The sequence below is a fragment of the Actinia tenebrosa genome, unplaced genomic scaffold (assembly GCF_029948245.1).
Source record: "Actinia tenebrosa isolate PJP-AT-01 unplaced genomic scaffold, QUT_ActTen_1.0 PGA_scaffold1__47_contigs__length_23844297, whole genome shotgun sequence".
In the NCBI taxonomy this organism is placed as follows: domain Eukaryota; kingdom Metazoa; phylum Cnidaria; class Anthozoa; order Actiniaria; family Actiniidae; genus Actinia; species Actinia tenebrosa.
Window position 1 is genome coordinate 7,594,784 of NW_028292578.1, and position 24,631 is coordinate 7,619,414.

Consider the following 24,631-nt stretch of genomic DNA (forward strand, 5'->3'; position numbering starts at 1 on the left):
CCTAGGAAATAACAAGTGGTCTGAAATGGGAAAACATGTAGATTATTGAAAATATCTATTGACGTACCAGACAAAATTGTCTCTCCTCAGTATGATATTCATATTATTTTTATTAGTCTTTTCAAACACTACTAGTATCTTCATTTACCAATATTATATCTAGTAACGACACTTATACTCTAAATTCATTCTAATTTACATTTGTAACAATTATAATTCTATTTCATCTTAATGATTATTTTTTTAGGCTTTTGCCAGAATTACTGAAACCAAAAAAGGTTTCTAATGATCAATTCATATCTAATTCAATTCTCGAAGATTTATCACGGCACAATTATTTATAATATTTTCAAGAATCCCCGATCGTTTCCAGGCCCTTGCTGATTTATAAGCCGAGTGGGACCTGGGAACACGGGTGATTTCAGAGCCTTAAAACCAGAAAGGCAATATATTACCCATAATTTTTTCAAGTTAAGGAGGTTTTAAATGAGTATGACCAAATTTTCATGAAGTTTAACATATAGAAATTCTTAATCTAGGAATTAATTGGCTAAAAGTTATCAAAACTAAAGTGATATTTTTGACCCAACTACTTTATATTGATCTTTTTCTTTTCTTCCAGTAGTGAGATTATACGCTTACGCAATAATTCCAATGAATTCTCATCTACTGGAATCAATGAATTAAACTAGTTACTCTGCGAAATAATGTTTCGAACGCTGCAAAATCGATGGAATAAATTTTATAACCACGTAAAACTGACGATTTTGAACTCGTTCGAAAAATTAAGCCAAGTTTTCTGAATAAACTGAATTTTTATCATTCGGATTGGCGGGGCGGTTGATTTGTTAACTTTCATGATATTGGTCAACTTTCTTTTAAATATATAAATGGAGTTTTTATATATAGTTGTTGGTTTGTCAAATAAAGTATCTTATTTACAGCATAAGAGTTGCTCTATACATAAGCAAACTTTCTCAATAAATAAAAGATCGATAAAATCTTTAAACTCTTAGCTTTCTTTTTTTATTTTTTTTTATGCACTAGTCAAGTAGGTTCCGCTATTTTAAACTTTGGCTACAGATTAAAAAGGACTTGGTTCCCCATTAAATTCAAACGATTAAACTTGAAAGTTACTACTACGCATGAGCTGACGTTTGGCTTGTTTGCCGTTTTAGCTCTAAGACTGCTGGCTACCTCTAATCTAAGACAGCGGGCTCTAAGTAATGAAGGAGTAAAGATTTTTAAGGCTGAACCTTCGGAATCAATGAAGAATTTCTTTTCTATTTTTATCTTGGCATCACATCATCTACGTGACTTAGAGAACCAATACGGAAAGATAAATTTATCGTCTGGTCTAACTCGTGAATATAAAACAGCATTAGATGAATATCTGACCGCAAACACGTAGACCAAGCGACGTGCGGTATGCAAAGGACAGAGACGCCGCCCGCCATTTTAACTCGCTACATCCGACGGAAACCAATATTTCTAATTAAATAAACTTGTAAAAGCACAGTGGCGGCTTACGGGGATAGCACTGAATTATATTACAAAACATAAAATATTAACAAAATAAACAACATTTACACTTAATTCCTGCGTTTAAAAAATAATTTTCTCGACAGCTTCGTTATCACTTTTTTTTTTAGCAAGGACTGCGTTTTTTTGGTAAGAAGTCTATTTTACCATTCTAGCCAAGATTAGTCATGTCTCGGAGCCAGCCACCTAGGATTTTAAATGGGTTTGATTATCAGAAATGCCGGAGCGAGAATGCAATAACCTCTGGGCCCCAGGGTACCTACCTTCTTGAAACGAGATAAAGTACAGCGCAGTTTAAGTTAAGGATGAAGTCATTAAGGGATTTTATTTATCGAAAGACCTTTAGTCTGCCTGAAAGAAGAGTAGTTAAACGTGCCCGAAATCGCAGGTCCTTCTCCTTGTATCTCCAACTTTTGACCTTTGTTTCTTTGTTTATCTGAACTGGTTCGTTTGAGCTGCTTGTGACGTGACTTGGATGGTCTCGTGGGAAGCCCAAAGCATCCTCGACGAATAATCAGACGAGAGTTGCCCAAAGCTGGCCGCGAGATGGCGTTGGTTGACAGGTCATTTAGATGGACTGCGTAACCTTCTTTTAGGAACTAGTAATCACAAGATAGAAAGAAAAGAAAGATGAAATACTTTAGGGACAGAGATAGTTAAGGAAAGAGGAAGAAAGGGTGTTAGAGAAGGAGAGAAACGGATGGAAGAAAAGTAAAGAAATGCCTAAAATGGTACCAAATTTTGAAAACGCGCAAAGAAAAATTGTAATTTGAAGGAATTAAGGAAGGATCTCAACATAACACATCCCGCGTACACGATTATTTTCTTTACTACCCCTCCCCCATATCCCCCTTCATATACACACACGGCACAGATATTACGAAGCACTCGTTTCTGATTGGTTCATTAAATTATTATTCCCATGCGCTTTCCCTATCCACAGGCACCCCAAACCAGCCCTTAATTACCTGAGCTTGTTTTTCGTACTTCCTGACATGATGTTTGGCGACACAGAAGATTTGTTGTGGTTTTAATCCCATGTGAGAGTAGACAGATATGTCCTTAACTGATCCATACGCACAGTGGACGATCACTTGACTCTGTAAAAATACAAAATATACAGAAGTAAGAGTGCTGGGGATCCGGGTAACAACATTTGTCGCATCCCACCTCTGAGGTACTCGATTCAGTACTGGGACCTCGCGCGCTTCAAGTGAGCTGAGTTCGGTAGTTAATCATTGCTTCACGAAAACCATTTGCTCCTAAAACGTCTCTCTTCATGATGGGGTTACTGTGGTTTTGGGCAGGAGCTTTTGGCGGCATAATGCGCGCGCGCCCTCGCAGTACTCTAGGACTCTCGCTGCGCGTTTGGTCGTTAACGTACAGTACTGACTTACATGAGACACATAAGGTACGACAGCAACGTTTGACCGAATAAACTGACCGAATAATTTCGTCCAATCAAACTTATAGTCCCCTACACAGTTCCCCGCGCCATCTTGAAAGGTAGCCGTGCCTTTGCATTGAAGCGAGACGAACGGTGAGCTTGCAATGATAGAGACCTTTTTTAACACCTTGGACAATTATTCACATGTCTGTATCATTACAAGCTCACCGTTCGTCTCGCTTCAATGCAAAGGCACGGCTACCTTTCAAGATGGGGCAGGGAACTGTGAAAGGGACTATTAAGTAGTTACGGCTGCGGCAAGAAACGGTACTTCTATGCTAGAACTACGTATTGTTTTCCACTCGTTTGGAAACAGCTTTGACATTGAATTAAAAAAAACCGCGAGTGTTGTGTGGAGTTATGAACGATGCCGTGATTAGCAGAAGAGAGAAGCGTTAGAAGTACGACGCGTAGCTTTCATAAAATACAAATGAAGAAATAGAAAGTACGAGCGTTGCTGTGTGACCTCGTGAACCAGACGCTCTCATTCAATTAGAACGCGACAGCTATCTTAGAGAATAATTCACCAACCTCGTTAATAATTTTGCGTAAAAATTCCGTTTTATGTTTCTGTATTTCTTTAGTGATCCCGTCACCAAACGCAACAAGACCGTAGGGAAAGTTATGCTCTGCCAGCCATGACATTACTTTATGCTTCTGGAAGTCAGGTCGACTTGTGACGTAGATAATGAGGTATCCCAGCTCCTGCCAATGCCTGGAAGAAGAAAAATGGAGATACCTATTTTAGATGTTATACGGAGTAGCTTTCGTGTGACTGTGTTAAGACCCGGTTACGGTAACAGAATTGACAACTGATTATTTAAACCAATCCAGCGCACGCAACTTTATTGCTTAACCAATCAGAGAGCATCAATTGGACACGGCACTGTAGAGGTCACGGCACGTCAGTCATACGAAATTTCCTCTAAGCGTGGCACACAGCAAGCTTGCGCACAGTCCTTTCCAGTCACAGTCTTTAGCTAGATTTTGGACGGGGTGTATTTTTTTTATCTCAGAAAACGTCACTCGCTTGATCATTATTTCTTTCTTTACTGGTAACACTTAGAAAGGGTCCTGAAGACTGGGATGCGTATCCCATATGAATTCACCTTTTTCCATACATCGGTTCACTGGTCAAACACAAAGCATTCAGTCGAGGCTGAAAGATTCAAGTTTGGAATAATCCTTTTAAAGTACCTTGGCGCCTCGCTTGAGCGCTTTGTGTTGGACCAGTGAACCGATGTATGGAAAATGGTGAATATCGTTACTCAAACATAAGAGAACCGCTTTATTCTAATCGTTTTCTATAACTAGATACCCACCTGACGACATCAACAGCTCCTGGCCTCACTTTAGGGTCTTTGCCCCTTATTGATACACTAGCAGTAAACGAACCATCAATACTGAATACTACTGACTCTGTTTTGGGTGGTAACACGGCTAGATTACTGTCTACCCATGTGTGGTCTCCTCTGGAGTAATAAAATAACAGGTGTGAATGGTAAGACGTACTCGTGAGGAATACAATTGCTACAAACTGCCGCAGCAACAATAGCAGTTTATCATCATATCATCATCAACAACAACACTAACTGCAACAGCAGCAGCAGCAACAGCGGCATTTTTAACAAACAGTAGCAACGACAACAACAGCAACAACAGCAGAAGCAATAACAGCAGCTCAAATCTAAACAACAGCAGCAACGACAGCAGCAACAACAGAAGCCAGCAACAACAGCAACAACAGCAACAACAGCAACAACAGCAACAACAGCAACAACAGCAGCAACAACAACAGTAGCAACAATAAAAAGGCGCAAAGGCATGACTTTTGACTAATGTACAATCATAAGTGATTTTCTTCTCGGCTATGTTCAAGACTTTCTTAATCAATACATCGAGGAAACGATTAACAACAGCATCATTAACACGACTATTTTACCTGACAACCATCTTAAGAGGGAAAATACCGACAGGAAGCTGCTTATCGTCCTGTATCGTGTAGGATAGACGTCCACCACTTGTTGTTACCACTGTATCGAGCAGCACATACTCTCCTGAAGGGGGTTGCACCATGACATAAATATCGACCTGCGCAAAGAGAAATACAAAGCTGTCATCATGCTGTAAAACATAGCCAAGCGATGTAAGGTGATTATTTGTGATCCATATATATAACACACACATGCCATCCATGCCATTGGGTTCAAACGAAATCAAATCTGGTAAGGTGGACGTCAATTAAAAAACAACGGGCTTGCGATTATTTTCGCAAACTACGCTTTGACTGACTAGACGTCCGCCAGATTTGTTTTTTATTGGAGTGCTATTTCTCCATCTCTCGTTGTTTGTGCATAATTGAGTACGACTATAGCATTAAGATAAGATTCAAAATACCTTTTCGCCGCTCAGCGATACCATGTCCAGCGGTCCGTACATGAATCTAGCCGAGAGGACCTGGGGAGTGCCCTCCATAACCACTATATCATTAGCTCGATGATTGGAATTAAGATTCTGTAGGAAAAGCAATGTTTTATATAAAGACCTGTATAATACGGACACATTTTATATGAACACGTCCTTTGGTTCTGGGTGCACTCAAAGACCTCTTGCATGTGACGTCAAAGCAGCTCAATTTGGAGGGCAAAACAAAAGAATTTCAGTCTCCTGAGAATTGGAAACCTATTGTTATGTCCTCCAAATTGAGATGCATTCCGATATGCTGTAAGGGGCCTATCCCCGAGAGGTGTGGATGCAAGTATTGATATTTACCTTGATTTTAATGGCTGTTCTTCGCCTCAACCATTTTTCTCTTGGTTGTGAAGGAGAGAAGGTCATGCCTCGCTTACTGGGTGATGATACGGTAGATATGTCCCACTCACCACGGAGTATCTGTTGATTATCACCAGAAAACACTAAGATTAACTAAATTTGATTGTAAACTTTTTCATAGGAGGCGGGCATTCCTTGCCATGAGAATAAAAGGAAAAAAGAGGTGACCGCCATCTTGGATGATGTTACAAAAGACACCAAGAACAACTGTTTTGTTCAAGTCAACCAACATGGCGGCTGTGAAGTCATATGTCAAAAGCCATGGCAGCTATGTTGGTTGATATAAAAGAAGAGGCCTAACGAACTGTTAAAATGATCCATCAGCATATCCCTGCCTATGGTGGGATGAGGGTCACTCACACTTACCTTCACATATCACCATCTCCCCCTAACCAAATGCACCTTACAAATAAATTGCCAATGTGAAGTGGGCATCACAGGCATCACAGGCTCCCCAGGATCCTTCCCCCCTCCCCTCCCCACGGGTATAACCGTTGGATTTGTAGATTCTTGACTAGTTACCTGTCGGACAACAAAAGCAGCCACATCACTTGATTCCCAGTAACTGACATGAAAGAGCGGAGAAAGAACTGCAGTAGGAAACTGCTGTAGTCCTTCAGGACAATATAGAGCATAATCCAGCCGCTTGTTACCCCACCACGCGTATCCTGGAAATGAACCAAGACAAGAACATTTCATGAATTCCTCTTCTGTGTATGTAAAGTATAAAGCTACCATGCTTACTTGTTGGAAAATGCGGTTCTATTTGGGCTATCTGTGTAAGATAAGCCTGTATTTTGTATAATGGCATTACCTTGCACTGTTTGATCTTTCAAGAACAAAAGACATAACCGCCATCTTGGTGGATATAACAAAAGACACCAAGACCAAATCTTTTGTTCAAGTCATCCAACATGGCGGCTATGACGTCACATGCACAAGGACAAAAGGCATGGCCGCCATGTTGTTTGACATGACAAAAAAAGTAGCAAGACCAAATATTTTTTTCAAGTCAGCCAACATGGCGACTATGACGTCACATGCACAAGGACAAAAGGCAAGGCCGCCATGTTGGTTGACATGACAAAAGAAGTACCAAGACCAAATCTTTTTTTCAAGTCAGCCAACATGGCGACTATGACGTCACATGCACAAGGACAAAAGGCAAGGCCGCCATGTTGGTTGACATGACAAAAGTACCAAGACCAAATCTTTTGATCAAGTCATCCAACATGGCGGCTATAACGTCACATGGACCTCAACAACTAATCTACCCAGGTATCTCACCTGAATCCATTTCAAAGGGTCTTTCATATAAGCTGTCCAAAGATGAAACACTAGAAGTGCTCATGTTACTATCATGTCTCGTAATCCCTGGACGACCAGGGATCCCATGAGGAGAGAGGCGAGGCGAGGCCTTTTGGTTCGAGAAGATATCGGGAAACGCCCCGATGGTGTTTTTCACAAAGTGTGACTGCCCGTCACCTAATGGGAAGTGATGATATCGGGGAACACTGACTGATGGAATTTGCCCAAATTGTTGGATGATTAGAGGTTCGATTCTAGAGGCTGATGGATCGAATGGGTGGAATAGGTTGTAGAACTGTGTGCACGCTGGTCTTGGCGGTAAAACTGGGGACAAACACAAAGCACGGTGGGTAACATAATCATGCGGAAAAAGTAAAAATCTGGGAGTAAAATTGCGTATTACAAATCATTGGAATAAAATGATGCCAGCAATAATTCAATTCCTTTCCTTTCCTTTCCTTTCCTTTCCTTTCCTTTCCTTTCCTTTCCTTTCCTTTCCTTTCCTTTCCTTTCCTTTCCTTTCCTTTCCTTTCCTTTCCTTTCCTTTCCTTTCCTTCCCTTCCCTTCCTTTCCCTTCCCTTCCCTTCCTTTCCCTTCCCTTCCTTTTCCTTTCCTTTCTTTTCCTCTCCTCCCACTGTGCTCTTTTTATGGGTGCAAAAACCTAAGATAGCTAATAAAATTACATTTATAATCTTCGCCTTGTATGAACTTCCTCGATCCCAAGACCAAGCCAATAGGAGAGCCAAAAGCAAAGAACTTGGACACTTCAAAATCGAAAGCCATTTGATCGATTGAGTCCAAGGACATAGACAGACCATCATAGCTGTTCTTGCTCACTGTCCTCTCCTTGTAAGTGAAACCTTCAAGATAAAAAAATGTCGCTTTTATGTATATATATAACATATGAAGGTCACTGGAATACACTAATCCAGGCGCAGGAGATGTCTTGCCTCTCCCCTCTGGAGTTCGATTGCTGGACCCGGCAACACTCGAGTAGAGTTGGGTCTCTCCTTTGATTCGAGGGTTTTTCTCTTGGTTCTCTGCTTTTCCTCCCCACAGCAGAACTCAACAAGCTAAATTCTAACTTGATCTGTGAATAGGCTCTTTGCAGCTCAGTAATCACGTGCTGATTAATTCACTGAGAGCAAATGAATGAACATCTTGATTCCCATGGGTGAAATATACTGGAGAGCAAACAAAATTTCTACAACCTGTTTCGAGAGATCGTAATAAAACTGCATTTCGTAACACACTGGTTACAGATCGTTTCATTCAGTTCTTTACGAGTAGCTATAAAGAATCTCCAATTTAAAATAAATAAATAAATGTTGCTCACCAGTACAGACACGTGACCGTTAACTGCAAAGGGCCTATTGTAAAGTGGCCGTGTCCTGACTTAGATCAGCCCAGAGATTGTTAATCAAAACGATTTTGTATGGGCTTGATATCTGTAACTGGGACTCGTGTAAAGGTTTGACCAGGAGTTCAGTATTTCAGATATAGCATAAACGCGAGTTACCTGTACTACCTTCAGAAGGAGACACAGATCTACGTCCTTGACTATCCATCTCTTCACCTGTACTATATTCCTCATTCTCTCTTAGATTTCCACTGCTTAGACACATACGTAAACCCTTAGAAGCTGCAAGATTGTTCTTCGGTGGACCGTGCGCGCTTATCCTACGTGCTTTCTCTATCTTTGGCGACGACGGTCCTGACTCGCCGTTCAAAGACGAGGAGGAAGAATTGTTTGCCGATGGTTGAAATTGTGAACTGCTGTTGGAGTTGACGCTTTGAGTTCGGCCACGGTACGGTACGGGGATGGTTAGAGCATCGTAGACTAGTAAGGCACCCATACAGTCGCCAAGAATAGACACCTGCAAGCAAATAACATTATAATAAAAATATCAACAACAAGAGTGTTTGTGTGGTTTCATCTTTCCTTCCTATGTCGTCCTTTTTTCCCTTCATTATTTCGGTCGTTCACATTCATCTATTCATTTAATTTATTCACAAAACGAGTACAATAATGGCAATGGTATGGTTGGTCTATGTTCCTAATGAATATTCTTTTTATCAATGTTGAGTTCACGCTCTGGGTCGGTGGCTCGACCCCTGCGTGCCCTATGTGTGAATTAGCTTGATGTGTTATTCTCCCCTTACCACAAGGGTTTTTCTCCAGGTTCTCTGGCTTTTCCACCCTCGATAAAAATCAACATGTGAGTTGAGTTTGTTTGATGTGTTGTTCTCTCCCTTACCACGAGGGTTTTTCTCCAGGTTCTCTGAGTTTTCCTCCCTCCATAAAAATCAACAAGTGAGTTGTGAGTTGTATGCATAGAACAATTAATGTAGTGTTAGTGTGTGTGTGAGTGTGTGATAGTAGACTTTATTGGGAACCAGTAAACACATTCTGAATCCCACTATAAAAAGTGATTAATTGTGATGAGCAACGTACCTCTCCATTGAACCCTTGCCCTTCATCTGAACGTAAGAACTCCTGATAGACTGAGTTGGTAGCTGTTATCATGGCAGCGACCATCTCATCGTACTCTAACGATGAAGTGACCATCAACGGAATGGCACTTATTGGGAAACTACTTGAGATAGGACAAAAACCCGAACTACAACTGCCTGTATCTGATGAAAGAAAATATGTTTAATCAGTATAGGACATAAGGGCGCAGCTATGCTGGTATATTAGATGCCTTACCTGAGTCACTATCTACATAGGGGCGCAGCTATGGTGGTATATTAGGCGCCTTGCCGGAGTCACTGTCTAAATAGGGGCACAGCTATGATGGTATATTAGGAGCCTTATCTGAGTCACTATCTACACAGGGGCGCAGCTATGATGGTATATTAGGAGCCTTACCCGAGTCACTGTCTAAATAGGGGCAAAGTTATGGTGGTATATTAGGAGCCTTATCTGAGTCACTATCTACATAGGGGCACAGCTATGATGGTATATTAGGTGCATTACCTGAGTCACTATCTACATAGGGGCGCATCTATGATGGTATATTAGGTGCCTTACCTGAGTCACTATCTACATAGGGGCACAGCTGTGATAGCATATTGAGTGCCTTGGAGCAGACAGACGGACATTCTACCAAACGAATCGCGAATCTCCCCACGGCACCCCTGTAGTGAGACTTAATGACGGTTTGAAAGCTGTCCTCTATTAATTCTAAATCCATGATTTTTGATTGGCTGTCCTGGCCACTTTCGAGTTGGCTTCCCCCGTGAACAACCAATAGGAGGGTAGTGATTTTACACGTGGTTATAGAACTGGTTGACGTATCGCTGTACTTCTTGCACAGTCTCTCTTTATGGATATACGTTGGAGCCTAACAAGTAAAGAAGAATGATGAATGAATGGATGAGCGAAAAAATAAATGAAAAAATGAAAGTAAGCTAGTTAGTACTCAAAAAATATTCCGAGTCGATCACAGCTAGCATATTAAGTTTTGCCTCGTACATTAGTGTCAAAGTTGGAGTTGAGAAAGGTCACTCCATATATGGAATCATATAATTCCATATTTGGATTGCGGGTCTTTACCCTGAGGTCAAAGATGGCGGACAAGCGTGTTCGTCGGCTGGCGAAACGGCTGAGAGACATTTTCGAGCTTGGCGAAGACGAAAAACAAGAAAAAACTACAAGAAATACGAAAAAAACAAGCTTCTTCCCAGTCCCTTTTTTTAAGACCGGGAAAGAGAGCTTTGACACTCATTGTTTGATATGGACAAAAAGAATTACATCAATTCACTTACCCTGGCTTGATCAATCACTGACGACCCTACAGAATCGAGGGATTCCCGTGAGCCACGGGACGAATCAGAGTCCAGCTCCAGGCTCTTGAAGCTATTGCTCAGCTCGATATTTTGTATCGTTAAGAGATTGGATCCCATTGGTTCTGTTTCGGGACTGTCGAGTTCCTCTGTCAACGTAAAAAATGGTTTGAGGGGAGGGATGAATAACCGGAGGGGCGGAAAGTTTCTTGGAGTCAGAAGGAGAACAAACCAAGGCAGCTCAGATGGGGCAGGGCGAATTGTATTTCAACCCCGGACCTTAGAGGTGAGAGCCGAGAGTTCTAACACCACCACGCCATTCTGACTCCCCTAAATCATCTGTTGTCGGCACGAAGATGAGGTTTAGAAAGATTGTCACACGTAAAAACTTATCCTTGTCCCAAACTCTAAACTTGAGGAAACCCACCCAATCAAGAAATGAAGTTTCAATGGTTCATGTAAATAAATAGTGTAGTTCGTACCTTGAGCATCAAAGAACTCATCTTCTGAGGTAGAATCAGACGTCTCGATACTTGTCATCTGCCACCCTTTCATAACATCAGCCTTAGACATCCTCCGAGGGAGTGACGCAGAGGCGCTCTCGTAGCTCGTCACACTACCTCTCTTACCATCCCTAAACGATATCGGTCTGATTTGCCTTGGAAAGGAATCTCGCATATTCGATACCCCAGGAAAATCTTTTTCGCGCTCTTGGTAAACAAGAGGAGTATCTTCTCTCTCAAGTTCGTGTCTTTCTATGTTAATCTCTACTGGCGGACATGGTATGTTCCCTTCAGATTCTTCCAAAGAATACTTCGAAATAAGTTCTAATTTCGACCCATTTATTTCATTAATAGAACCGCGTTTCCCTTCAATGTTCGCAAAGTTCAAAGGCGGCACGTGAACCACGCTTCCTCTACTCTCTGTGTTGGCAAAGCCTCCCTCCTGATCGCTCTCGCGGTCTGAGAGATTCCCGTGTTGATTTGAATCAATTTGTTTTCCCATGGTTTGAGACAGGATAGCTTTTGTTTCTTCTTCGAGTTTTCGTATGTCTTCCATTGTTAGTCCATACCATTCGTCTTGCCATACCCAGGCCTGTCTGTGACCCATCAGCATTGGACGGCGAAGACCACAATGAATAAAGTGCTCAATTTTGTTCTGAGGAGAAAAAAATGAAATTTTATAATGTCTTCATTTTTTATTGCTAATATTTGGTAATAGTCATTTTGTTCAAGGAAAGTGTCTATTTGTCATCAACAGACCTCTCTTCCTTGGGCGTAAAGTTTTCCCATTTCAGACCACGTGTCCCATTCTCTTGAGAATAAGATTCTTTGTTTGAGTTGTATCCATATTCTTGTCTTCTAATGTGCAACCGTTAAACAAAGAAATCATATTCTAGGGAATGTTCTGTGGTCTGAAATGGGAAAACATTACGCCTGAGGTATAAAGGTCTATTAATCATGAGTCATTTATTCAATGAAATTGCAAAATTAAGTCGACTTAGAAGATGTTTTTAAGGCAAAAACAAGAAATTAAATTGTTGCAAAATGTGTGAGCCCCCAAATCGTGAAATGAACGTGTGGCAAAAATTTCATGTATTGAGGTAGAATAATTGAATAATTTACCTGCATTCCCCAATATTTAAACTCGACTTTGATTAACTTGTAAGCACACATGACACTAGAAGGAGGATTATCAGATTGGTATTCATCAAGCCAGTTGGGCAGCATTGGTCCTCTATTGGTCTTTTTGGATTTGTATAACAATGGATCTTCCTCTATGAGATAGTCGGACGGTAAAACCTCCTCGATTATTGGGTCAATTAAATCTGAAATAAATGGACAAAATTTATATGCTAGCCCAAACGTGACAAAACTTCAAGTTGCATTTTTTCATGATCAAGCAGTACTTTTTATACATCAAGTTGATTTTCATTACACCAAGACCCTTGTGTTCTATGTCTAGTCATTTGTTTCGCTTGTCTAGTCATTTGTTTTTGATATCAAGCGCAATGTTTAAGTTGACAAGCAGAACCATTTTTCATGGTGTTTACGCTAGATTTTATATAGCAAATAGTTGCTATAGTCTACATTTGAGATGTCAAAAAACCAATCTTGCTCAAATTTGCTTAGTCTGATTTTTTTCACATTAGTAGAACACTATATAAACATTTCAAAAATATATAAACTAGGTTTTGGAAAACATTGTAATAAAGCCAAAAATGCCCTGCGCCTGTATTTGCTATATAAAATCTAGCGTAAACACCATGAAAAATGGTTCTTTGAGTACAAAAACTAGCGAATTCTTCATAATGAAAACTCTTATCATGTTTTGGGTGTTCTCTAAAACCAATAAAATTGTTTTATTGGCTAAAAACAAAGATGAAAACCCTAAATTTACCTTTGAAAGATCTTCTTGTCAGCCGAACTTCCTCCACAAACGGTCCGCCATTGTTGACAGGCAGAGTAGTGCCCATGCAACGCAAGCTGATCGAAATCAATCTTCTCCTGAGTGCTTCTAGCGTTCCCTTTTGTATGCAAATCGCAAAGACCTAAATGACTTTTGATTGCGATGGCTGCTTGTCAACTTAAACATTGCGCTTGATATCAAAAACAAATGACTAGACAAGCGAAACAAATGACTAGACATAGAACACAAGGGTCTTGGTGTAATGAAAATCAACTTGATGTATAAAAAGTACTGCTTGATCATGAAAAAATGCAACTTGAAGTTTTGTCACGTTTGGGCTAGCATAAATTTACCAATCATCTCTTTTTCTTGCATAATGGTTTGACGAAGACAATGTAGTCATTGTGAGTGAGGTGAAACTTGGGGGGGGATAAGCTAAGTCACTAGCTAAATCACTTGCTAGTTTGCTCATATTTAGCTTTCCTATTAGTGAAACAATAAGTCACTAAATAAGTCAGTAATTTTAGTCTCTATCAGTTATTTTAAAGAATATTTAACATAACATCATCAGTTTATTAGCTGTCTCTTTTTCTGCTAAGAATATAACAAAATGCAAATAAGACCCATAGAAAGGTTGGTGTTTATTCATATATTAGTTGAGTCCAGTTGTTCTAGTTGTTCTAGACAGCTAGCATGTGCTACTTCAATATTTTCGTTTCTAAATTTTTATTTCAAGTGAATGATAATGTGTGTTTCTATCAAATAGATTACTCATTCTCAGTGCATCAAGAAGCACAAAAACACAACCTAAAGCTATCAATCCAGACAAATAAATATAGCATCTACTTGAGTACAACAAAATTAAAACTCCATATAGGATGTCATTGGAAATATTTATCTCCACTTACCAACTTCTCTATTGCTCAATTCAGTTGGACTGAGATTGAAAACATTTTCCTAAAACAATAAATGATGATTAATTTTGTAAAGAGTTGGGGGAGGGGAGGGAGGGGAATTTGGGTTTGAATTATTTAACATTATCTCAGCCTCAGGTTGTGGTGGTGATCCGTACTGTAATCCCACAGTAAGACAGCAATAATAGAAAGAAGCCCCTTTTTAAAACTGTTTAGCACTCCTTGCCACACCCTATTCTCATAGATAATCCCCTCCCCCCCCCCCCCCCCATGAGGGGCAGACTGGGTCACGGACCAAATGTTAATTCCTTGATATTGTAAAACCTAGTATTAAGGATATGGTGGTCCCCTCTCCTTAAATCTCAGCTGCAGCAACCCTGGTCCTAACACTGCTCTCAACCTCTTCTAACCTTCTGGAGTATCAGGCAACAAGCAATGTTTTCTAACTTTAGTCCCCCTAGACTGACGATCAGAGTATTTACACCAAGTGCAATCTCACTAATATACTTACCGTTTGTCCAGCGTCAGGGAGATAATATGTTTCCACATCAACGACAAACTTCTCAACAAACGGACAAGTGGTTCTCATCTTGGTGTATGGGTAAGCATTCCATGCTTCCTCTTCCACTCGCAGAGCAGATTTGGGTAAAATTGCTTTTAACCATCCTGGTAGATGGTTGCCAATGTGATATATCTTCTTGGTGTATTGTCCTCGTTCTCCTTCTTTGTTTCGGTACGGATGATTTTCAAGGATTTCTACACCACTTCCTTCACCAGTACTTTCTAATCGGCTCTTTTTCTAATAATCAAAATTAATAAATTGTCATTAATAACAATAACAATAACAATGATTGTGGTTTTGCATGATGATAATGGCAGTGGTGACAATAGAGAATAAAAGTTTAACTACTGTATGATATAGCCATGGAGGAATTCAAACTAGAGACTGAAGCCAGGGATATCTTTCTTTATCTACTGTATCTAACAGTAACCTATACACACTTATTATTATTATCTAGCAATATAGGGATCCTACAGCTAAACATTACTTAATGCTAAAAGCAACTTTCATTTCTTTAAATTTAAAAGACACTACAAAAAAGTTTCTATAACTATGCTCTTCTAAACTTAACATAAATGGAGAAAAATACATCAATAAAAAAATAAAAATAACATTATCAGTTATACCATGATTAAACTTCAAAATCAATTTGATGGGTAATTTTAAAGGACAACAATAAGCAATATGCACGAAACAGGTTTTTTAATGTAAATTCTTTTGTGATTGAGCTTTTATTTTAGTTGCTATGTGACTAGCTAAAATTATTGTTCAAAATTATTGATGGTTTTCATTTGGAATGGTGATCATTAATCAAATATTCCAGACAAGATATATATATTTAGTGTAAAAGTAAACAGTATTAAAATTAGAAAAATAATAATGACAAAAGGTAAAAAGAATATATATTTAAAAACAATTAAATCCAATGTGAAATAAATTTGATTTGGACCAAAAATTATAGCAGTGGAACTATGAAATAAAGAAATGAATCGTAACGAACGTGCGTACTATGTATACCTTAGATTATAAAAAATTAAAAACAGCTTATCGATCAAGGTTTTATTGTTTTCTTTTGGATTAACTAAGTTGATTGCTGTAAATCTATATATCTGAGTGACTGTGTAAACAAGTGTTCAAGCCTTTTGTTATGTGCAAATTAACTTTTTTGATTATTTCTGACAGATTATTGTAATTATCATACATGGCCAGCCACAAATTAGGATTTGGTCTCTTCAACAACTGAATAATATTGCACCTTATGTAGGTAGTTGTATGTTAATGTTTGTACATGTATTAACTGGCTATTTTCCACATTTCTTTATGAATTAAATAAAAAATTAAGCACAAATAAACAGAGTGATCTTTGCTTTCTTTCAGTTAGTTAATTGTTGACAAATAATAATAAAAATAATCACAACATGTGAGAAAATAAGTGCAGATTTTAAGTTACAAATCACACCAAGAAAATATTATTCACACCTGATTTCTATACAACCGAGAGATAGACCATTGTACCTTAAATTTGAATTTCAACATGCAGTATCTGCATACATCTAAATATAATTTAGGATTGAACAAAAGTGTTAGATTTTATCTAAAAAAATCAGATAATATCTGCAGACATCAAGAAAAATGACCACTCAGTAAAAGTATATACATCTCACAAAAAATCTTAAAACGCTATAATAATTTAGAACATTTCTGGAATATTAAATTTTATAAACAATTAATTGTATGAACATTTGACTTGAGAATTCCGATTCAAATCCTGCATAAAAACTAACATTAACTTGAAATTTTAGCAAATTGATCACTCCCTACCATAAACTATATATGAAAAGTTAAAATTCTATACAAACAGTAATACTTTATCTCCATAAATTATTAAATTACTCTCGCAGAATAATATAAAAACACTAAAAAATTTATAAATATTTTCCCTAGGAGTAAAAGCTAACATTTCTGAGGTCCAAAACTGCATAAGTAAATGTCGTTTTTTTTTGAAGTAAAGCCAAACAGACTTCAAAAACTTGGAGTATATTTAATAATTTTGTCAAAAGAAGAAAAAGAGATTTGGTTGTTTATGACATTTGTGAGGTACCTTATAAAATCTATGTAGTAATTTTTACCACCTGCCTGGAGAATACAGTCAAGCAAATTAAGCAAGACTCTAACCATACCAAAATATATTCCAATTTCATTGAATAAATTTTGGAAAAAATATAAGTACAATTTTTTTTGACGTTCAGCTTTATAAATTCATGTTTGGAAAATTACTTTATAAAATACACAGTACATCGAAAAATTTATGTGGGTAGGAATAAACTGTCGAATGATTACCATCACAGTGAGAATATAAACTTATTTGCCACAACAACGATAGAAAAAATAAATGTTTTCTACCCCGCGAAAGTTAAAGGTATATTTTCGCATGTTCAAAGTTCCATTTTGACAAGGTACATGTAAACAGGCTTATACACCAAGGAAGAAGAGTAAAATTTTTTCAATTCTCAATTTTCAAAGGAAAGATTAGTTAGCTGTAAGGCCAGGGAGAATTGTTTGTGATTAGGTGAGGGCTAGCTTTGGATTACATATTATTCATCGTACTTTGTCTCTCCAGTTGTCAAGGATGTCAGATCTTTTTTAGATAACCCAGGGAACTTGGCCGTAATATTCAACCGTCTACCGAAACCACACTTGATCGATCGCTCTATTATTCTTTATAACTCCAAAACCAAAGCAAACCAGAATAAATTCTGTTAAAATTTGACATCTCTGATTATTCTAAATCTAAAAGAATTAGAAATGTTCTCGATGGCAATGAGAGTTTGGTTGGCAACGGAGATATAATCGACAGTCTTGTATCTGTAAACCAAAAATCGTAGACCTAAAACACTTATTCATGAAGAGCAAACACGAATTCTCCGGTTTAAGAATATTTCGATGAAGAAAAGCAAAAGTTAAAGTAATAAAGTTAGGATATTAGTTAGCATAATATCTAAACGATGCCTATCAGTCAAGCGACCAAATGTTCATTCTTGGCTTTTTTTCCCACATTTCTGTCTTCACAAAAAGAGGACACACAACACCTTCGTATTTACAAGAATGAAGACAACTAAATTCCCCGAGAAGATCAATAATAAGAGTAGTGTTTCGAGTCAAACAGAGCACTGAATAAAGAAATCTCGAACGATGAAGGAGTATATATACCTGAATCATGTATAGTTGAGCGATACGGTACTCCTCAACGCTCATTGGCAAAGGAATTCTATACTCTTTGATGAGCATTTTGACCGATAGAATAGCCTTCTTTCGACCTGGACCAGAAGATCGGTAAGGACTACGTGAATGTCAAGTGTCATCCATAGGGTTGAGCAGAATGGAAGATCCGTACATAGTCGATCAGTAGAAAGGTAAACAGTTCTTTACTGTAACTGCTTGCTCCGCCGGCCGGAAGCCATTTTGAATGACGTCACGAAAAACAGCTGCCACTCGCCTCGTTATCAAGCCAAACCCACTGAAAAAATTGAAAAATGAGAACTGGAATGGAAAAAATGGAATCATAAGAGGATAGAACTCCGCGAAAATCCTTTGGAATATATCGTTAGAGTCCTTTAAAGTATTCAAAATAAATTATTGATGAATCAAATGCTGCAGTAGATGATGTTGATATGACCTGGTACTGGGGTCCTACACGAAAGCTTCGTTGTTTCTATAGACTAATAGCGGGAGAAGTGGGTTGTTTTATATTGTTGCTATCAACGTGGGCGGATAAGTCTTCTATTCTCAGCTTGACTGAACGTATTCTTTGGATTGTATTATTTTGTAAAATAAAGTCATTGCTGCGGTATTGGCGTAGCCCTCGACGTTCGGCATGGCACGACTTGACTACACTTTTATGATATCATCAATTCAAGTCAATCTTCCGTCAGCTTTCGTTCAATATTAAAGAAATGCCTCAAATGAATTGTATGTGATTTGCAGGAACAAGATGGCGTTAGTGATGCGTTTGACGTCATAACGTTATGGCTGTGCTCAGAAATAGGGCCATCTCGTTTGCTCTATACTTGTCCTTCACTCCATCCATTCCGTACGAGTCCAGACCTTGTGAATTTTACCTCGTAAATAGAGAAATACTCTGTTGGATACCAAATAAAAAGTCTTTTCAGCATCTGAAGTAATAAATCATCTCATTGTGGTATTTTTATGACGTCAATCCTACAATAAAGTCTAATGACCGATACTTGAAAGCTTAGGGAGAGGCCCGGTTATATAAAACAGTCGTCTCTTAAAAAAATCTCTTCTAGGCATTAGAGTCTTTCAATTTATAAGATAAAGCACTTACGTTGGTTCATCATGGCAACGTCTTGAAGAAAAGGCAAGAAATTAAATATTAAAATGAGAATAAAAGGGCAAACTTAGCTGAGAGAAAGCGACTGTCGGCGTCAAGTCTACTGAGCTGGGTCATGCTGTTACGCTTGAACGTCTCAATCTCTCGCCAATCTTCTTAAATTTCTGAATTTTTGATGATCCTAACCAGCTTAAAAAATAAAATACAAATCCTAATTGATTCAAATATAATATTTAACAAGTTATTTGTAGAATATTATTTGTTGGTGAAAAATACTCAGATATTTGGGTGCGTATTGTGTGATGACAATTAAGTAATCACGCGTTATCACGCTTGTCACGCGAACTGTCATTTTGAAATCCCATGATCCTATATAGTTAAGATGGCTGCAGCTTGGTTCATTTGTTTTGTTGTTTTTTGCCTTCATTTGATTCACTATGTTAGTGGATCTGCGAAAGGAGCTGTTGGATTAGATAGTCTGACTTTTGACAAGGTATGTTTTGCTGGGATTTTAGAAAGAAACTGAAATATATACTAATAACACTCTGAATACCACTCAACATGATAGCTTCCACGATTGCGCCGCCAGTACTATAGCTTATAAATTTAGCTTAATCAACTTCCAAGCTGTTAATCTTTACTGTATATTCTAGAAAATCTTGGAGAAGTTGAATGATAATGAAGATCAACAAGTTTATTATTGCTACCAAAATAGACACTTTGAAACAACTTCTAAATCATTATATGTCTTTTGTTGTGAAGCATGATCGTCCGGGTGAGTGTAGCCTTTAGAAAGACTGTTGGCGGTGGTGGTCTTTCACAAGACTACACTCACACCGACGATCACACTTTACAACAAACTTCAACCTGGTTTCAAACCACTTACTCTTATGATGTCTTTATCGATCTTCATCAAGGATTCATATCATGTAACCTCCGAGTTAACCTGAATATAAACTAGATTATTTTGATAGCATATCACTTTCATAAAGCCTTATGGACCAATCATTATTTTTCCTTTGGGGGTGGGGGATGTAGAGGGATCTATACTCTATAGACCCCTCCCCCCCAGATCGAGCTACTTTGATGGCACATGCAAGGGGTCTATTTCTAGGCAACTGCCATTAGCACATGTGTATCCAAAAATCCCCAGGAAATTGTGGGTAGGGCAACACCCACCATATGATACGACAAAATTTATGGACCCTTATGGACATTTATGTATTGGGGATATGTATCTACTCTAACAGTTTTTCTTCATTAATATAATGAATCTCCAGTCTCTAGATTTGTTTCTGCTTACACGAGGTGTAAGAGGGGCCAGGTAAATTGCTGGTAATAGTTACCAAGGGGACCAGAAAATCGTTTAAAATGTTACTAGCCAAGAAATCATGTTATATTCTTAATTTTTTCCTTGTGTAAAGATAACAGAGATATATAGGCCCTATTACCACAGGCTATGTTATAGATATATATTTACGGTTTACCAACATTGACGTCAGGTATCTTTTCTCATTTGAATTTGCCACTAGCATTAAAACAAAAGATCTCTTAGTTTCAGTAGCCAATAGAGGCTTTGCACCATGCATCATGTGACGGCAGCCATGTTAGATGGCAGAAACAATACGATCGTTTTACATGAGAAAGAACTCAACTCCCAACAGCAGAGGGATTTTATTGTTCTGCCATCTAACCACAGGCAGTCCAAGCAGTATTATGGTCACCGACACATGATGGTGCAATATCTCTATAGAGCTCTGGTTGGTACATTAATATCAATAGGTGACCTTAACGTAAACTTCACTATAAAAAAGCAATTTATTTAATGTGTTATTATTATTTTTGTAGGTTATAAGTAAACACAGGGCAGTCCTCGTAAAGTTTGACAAACAGTACGCTTATGGAGAGAAGGAGGACATCTTCAAAGAGTTTTGTAAGAAAGCATCATCTCAAAGTGAACTGTTAGTAGCTGAAGTGGGTGTTGCAGGTACTTGGATAAATATCAACTAACCATCCCCATAAAAAAGAGAATAATGTTGGAGTAAAGTAAAGTGGAAATCAAATGAAAATGTGAAAGAAAGAAGATTAAATGAAGGGTAGGGAAGGATTTGAGTAAAACAAACAAGCAAACAAAACCCAAGCAAAGAGAAACAAAAAGATGGGGGAAAGTCCTCGCCATGAACATGGACCACCCTAATTTAAGCCCTTCCTCCCCCCTGCCCAGCATACCCCATGGTCCCTGTGAATGTCCCTTGATGATTATGAATGGATGATGACAGTTGATGATGATGGTAATGAATAAATGATGACAGTTGATAGTGATGATAATGAATAAATGATGACAGTTGATGATGATGATAATAATGGTAATGAAAAAAATGATGATAGTTGATGATGATGATGATAATGATGATAATGAATAAATGATGACAGTTGATGATGGTAATGAATAAAGGACGACAGTTGATGATGATGATGATAATGATGGTAATGAATAAATGATGACAGTTGATGATGATGATGATAATGATGGTAATGAATAAATGATGACAGTTGATGATGGTAATGAATAAAGGACGACAGTTGATGATGATGATGATAATGATGGTAATGAATAAATGACGACAGTTGATGATGATGATGATGATAATGAATAAATGATGACCGTTGATGATGATGATGATAATGATGGTAATGAATAAATGATGACAGTTGATGATGATGATAATGATGGTAATGAATAAATGACGACAGTTGATGATGATAATGATGGTAATGAATAAATGATGACAGTTGATGATGGTAATGAATAAATGACGACAGTTGATGATGATGATGATAATGATGGTAATGAATAAATGACGACAGTTGATGATGATGATGATAATGATGGTAATGAATAAATGATGACAGTTGATGATGGTAATGAATAAATGACGACAGTTGATGATGATGATGATAATGATGGTAATGAATAAATGACGACAGTTGATGATGATAATAATGGTAATGAATAAATGATGACAGTTGATGATGATAATGATGGTAATGAATAAATGATGACAGTTGATGATGATGAGGATGATGGTAATGAATAAATGATGACAGTTGATGATAATGATGGTAATGAATAAATGATGATAGTTGATGATGATGATAATGATGGTAAAGAATAAATGATGACAGTTGATGATGATGATAATGATGGTAATGAATAAATGACGACAGTTGATGATGATGATGATAATGATGGTAATGAATAAATGACGACAGTTGATGATGATAATGATGGTAATGAATAAATGATGACAGTTGATGATGGTAATGAATAAATGACGACAGTTGATGATGATGATGATAATGATGGTAATGAATAAATGATGACAGTTGATGATGATAGTGATGATAATGATGGTAATGAATAAATAATGAATGTTGATGATGATGATGATTATGATAAATACCTTGTTAGATAACTGACTAATTGATATATATTCTAAATTTCTGAGGTTGGGGGGGGGGGGGTAATTATTAGGTTTGTAAAGGAGGACTACCAAAAAGATATTGTTAAAGCACAGAAACCACATAGCCGGACCCTCTCTGACCTATGAATTATGAACACTCCATAATAATTAAGAAAACATCTTATTTACAGAGTACGGAGATAAAGATAATGATGACTTGAGAGAAAGATTCAAATTAAAGAAGGAAGACTTTCCTTATTACATGCTCTTCCTTCAAGATCAAGAACAACCAGTTCACTTCAAAGGAGAAATCAAAGAAGATGCATTGACAGCATTTGTGTCGAAACATGCAGGGCTCTGGATAGGTAATAATTTAGCTAGAAGGTGTATAAAGCCAGGAAAATATCCATGTCACTGCTACAGAGGGAATATTAAAGTCATTTATCACAAAAAGCCCTAGAATGTTTGCTAAAAACAGTATTTCTTAAATTATACCCTCCTCAGACCCTCCTAAAAAGGGTCTAAAATGTTCTGAGCATCGGAAAGATTTATCCAATCGCGACACTGCTAACCGTTTACCGCTAACCGCAAGGGATCAGTCCCAGAAACACGGAAAAATACTCAGCATCAATGAAATTCAAATATGGCGGCTATTTCAGCAACAACTTCGTCATGACGCCTTGCTAAATATCGAAAGTTTGGCGGAAAACGCCTGACGTGAAACTGCAGTTTGAGGTTTGCGTAACCTAAAAGAACATCTTGCTAAAGGTCTTTAATATATAAAAAAATTTCTGCGATCTAAGTTTTAAGTTTTGAAATATTCTAGCTAATTTGGTGAGACGGCGTAGCAAAGGTAACTAGGGGAGTCGGGACCATGAATTCTAGCCCGCTCTCGACATTATAGTACGCACTTTTGACAGTTACGCTTTATCAGGAGCATTGCGCGCATCATGCATTCATTATGTGCCCATGTGCAGTGCAGCCTTCCAGTAAAGGGGTTATGATCATAGACAATGTAATGCGATACTTTGGTACGCCATTGGGAACTATATACTTTGTTGGATTTAATGAAGAAAAGGTTGCTGCGTGCAACATGCCTCTGGCCTGCACCACCTTTCTAAGTACTCTATAACTTCCTAAAGTCAGTGTTCATGTAGTTTTTCCTGTTATTTCTGTTATCTCCAGGTTTACAAGGATGCGTCGAAAAGTTCGATAAACTGGCAGAGAAGTTCCTCAATAGCGCGATAACAAAAGCAGATGAAGTGATATCGGAAGCTGAAACACTACTTAAAGAAACAAAGCACAAAAAATACCAAACTGCTGGGGATATCTACGTGAAAATCATGAAAAAAGTCAAAGAAAATGGCGAAGATTACATTAAAAATGAAGTTTCTCGGGTAAACAAACTTTTAAAAGATAAAATTACTGAAAAAAAGCGAGAATTGTTCACGATTCGACTCGATATCTTGACGTCGTTTCAGCACTTTATTTCGAAAAAGAAAGACGAACTGTAGAGTTCAGTTTTTAATCTTTAAAGCAAAAAAAGAGCATTAGTTTTGGCCACGAAAAATCTATTTAATCTACCTTTCTAGGTTCACCTCAGATTAATAACCAAATCTGATTTATCTTCCTTTGTTTTGGTAAAGCTTTAAATATGTTTTTGTACAATTTTTAAGTATGATAGTTCGAAAGTAAGTGATAAAATAAACTCTAAAAAATCACTCAACTCTTACGAGTAATTCTTTTAAAATTCATCAGAGTGCATACAAAGTGGAAAAAAAGAAATTCTTGAAGTATATCTTATATTTTTTAGCAGGTTGAAGTCAGAATATTATAATTTCTGGAATGAGTCGACACTTTGCTTTTCAGCTGTTCGTTCCAAAACACGAGGTAGAATAAAATAATTGAAACCTTTCTCATTTATATTAATTTTTCCATTGACCACACCGACAAAAAAAAAAAAAAAAAAAAAAAACGAAATACCTTTATTTTCAACCTTTTTTTTAACCTTTT

The 24,631-nt window shown here is 37.7% G+C and overlaps 2 protein-coding genes across 3 annotated transcripts; one reads left to right on the top strand and one right to left on the bottom strand.

Annotated features, from left to right (window-relative positions):
* Window positions 1-90: 90 nt before the first annotated feature.
* Window positions 91-20,118, bottom strand: LOC116287259 (protein retinal degeneration B). Of its 2 annotated transcripts, XR_016120182.1 has the most exons (21): window positions 20,041-20,118; window positions 18,014-19,343; window positions 14,753-15,040; window positions 14,236-14,284; window positions 12,544-12,746; window positions 11,401-12,076; window positions 10,901-11,067; window positions 10,164-10,476; window positions 9,585-9,766; window positions 8,649-9,006; window positions 7,813-7,989; window positions 7,109-7,453; window positions 6,344-6,489; window positions 5,762-5,881; window positions 5,387-5,503; window positions 4,932-5,080; window positions 4,312-4,461; window positions 3,521-3,704; window positions 2,511-2,642; window positions 1,806-2,141; window positions 91-1,728 (listed from the first exon to the last, which is right to left on the bottom strand). XR_016120182.1 is itself a non-coding variant. In XM_031693921.2 (20 exons), the coding sequence occupies exons 2-20, from the start codon at window positions 18,089-18,091 to the stop codon at window positions 1,857-1,859; spliced, it is 4,119 nt and encodes a 1,372-aa protein (XP_031549781.1). In that variant the 5' UTR covers window positions 18,092-19,343; window positions 20,041-20,118; the 3' UTR covers window positions 91-1,856. The 2 variants fall into 2 exon arrangements, 1 of the variants encoding a protein (XP_031549781.1); XM_031693921.2 differs by having other exon boundaries at window positions 91-2,141.
* Window positions 19,491-24,344, top strand: LOC116287260 (endoplasmic reticulum resident protein 29). The gene is made up of 4 exons (XM_031693922.1): window positions 19,491-19,647; window positions 21,003-21,141; window positions 22,810-22,983; window positions 23,804-24,344. Exons 1-4 carry the CDS (start codon window positions 19,537-19,539, stop codon window positions 24,130-24,132), a joined length of 753 nt encoding a protein of 250 aa, XP_031549782.1. The 5' UTR covers window positions 19,491-19,536; the 3' UTR covers window positions 24,133-24,344.
* The last annotated feature ends 287 nt before the right edge of the window (window positions 24,345-24,631 follow it).

Coding starts and splice junctions, on each gene's coding strand:
- LOC116287259 (XM_031693921.2), bottom strand. CDS start 18,091: ATGCTCATCAAAGAGTATAGAATTCCTTTGCCAATGAGCGTTGAGGAG. Junction 10,477..10,900: donor CAGTGATTGATCAAGCCAGG/GTAAGTGAATTG, acceptor TTTACTTGTTAG/GCTCCAACGTATATCCATAA. Junction 5,504..5,761: donor GAACAGCCATTAAAATCAAG/GTAAATATCAAT, acceptor CTTTTCCTACAG/AATCTTAATTCCAATCATCG.
- LOC116287260 (XM_031693922.1), top strand. CDS start 19,537: ATGGCTGCAGCTTGGTTCATTTGTTTTGTTGTTTTTTGCCTTCATTTG. Junction 19,648..21,002: donor ATAGTCTGACTTTTGACAAG/GTATGTTTTGCT, acceptor TTATTTTTGTAG/GTTATAAGTAAACACAGGGC. Junction 22,984..23,803: donor ACATGCAGGGCTCTGGATAG/GTAATAATTTAG, acceptor TGTTATCTCCAG/GTTTACAAGGATGCGTCGAA.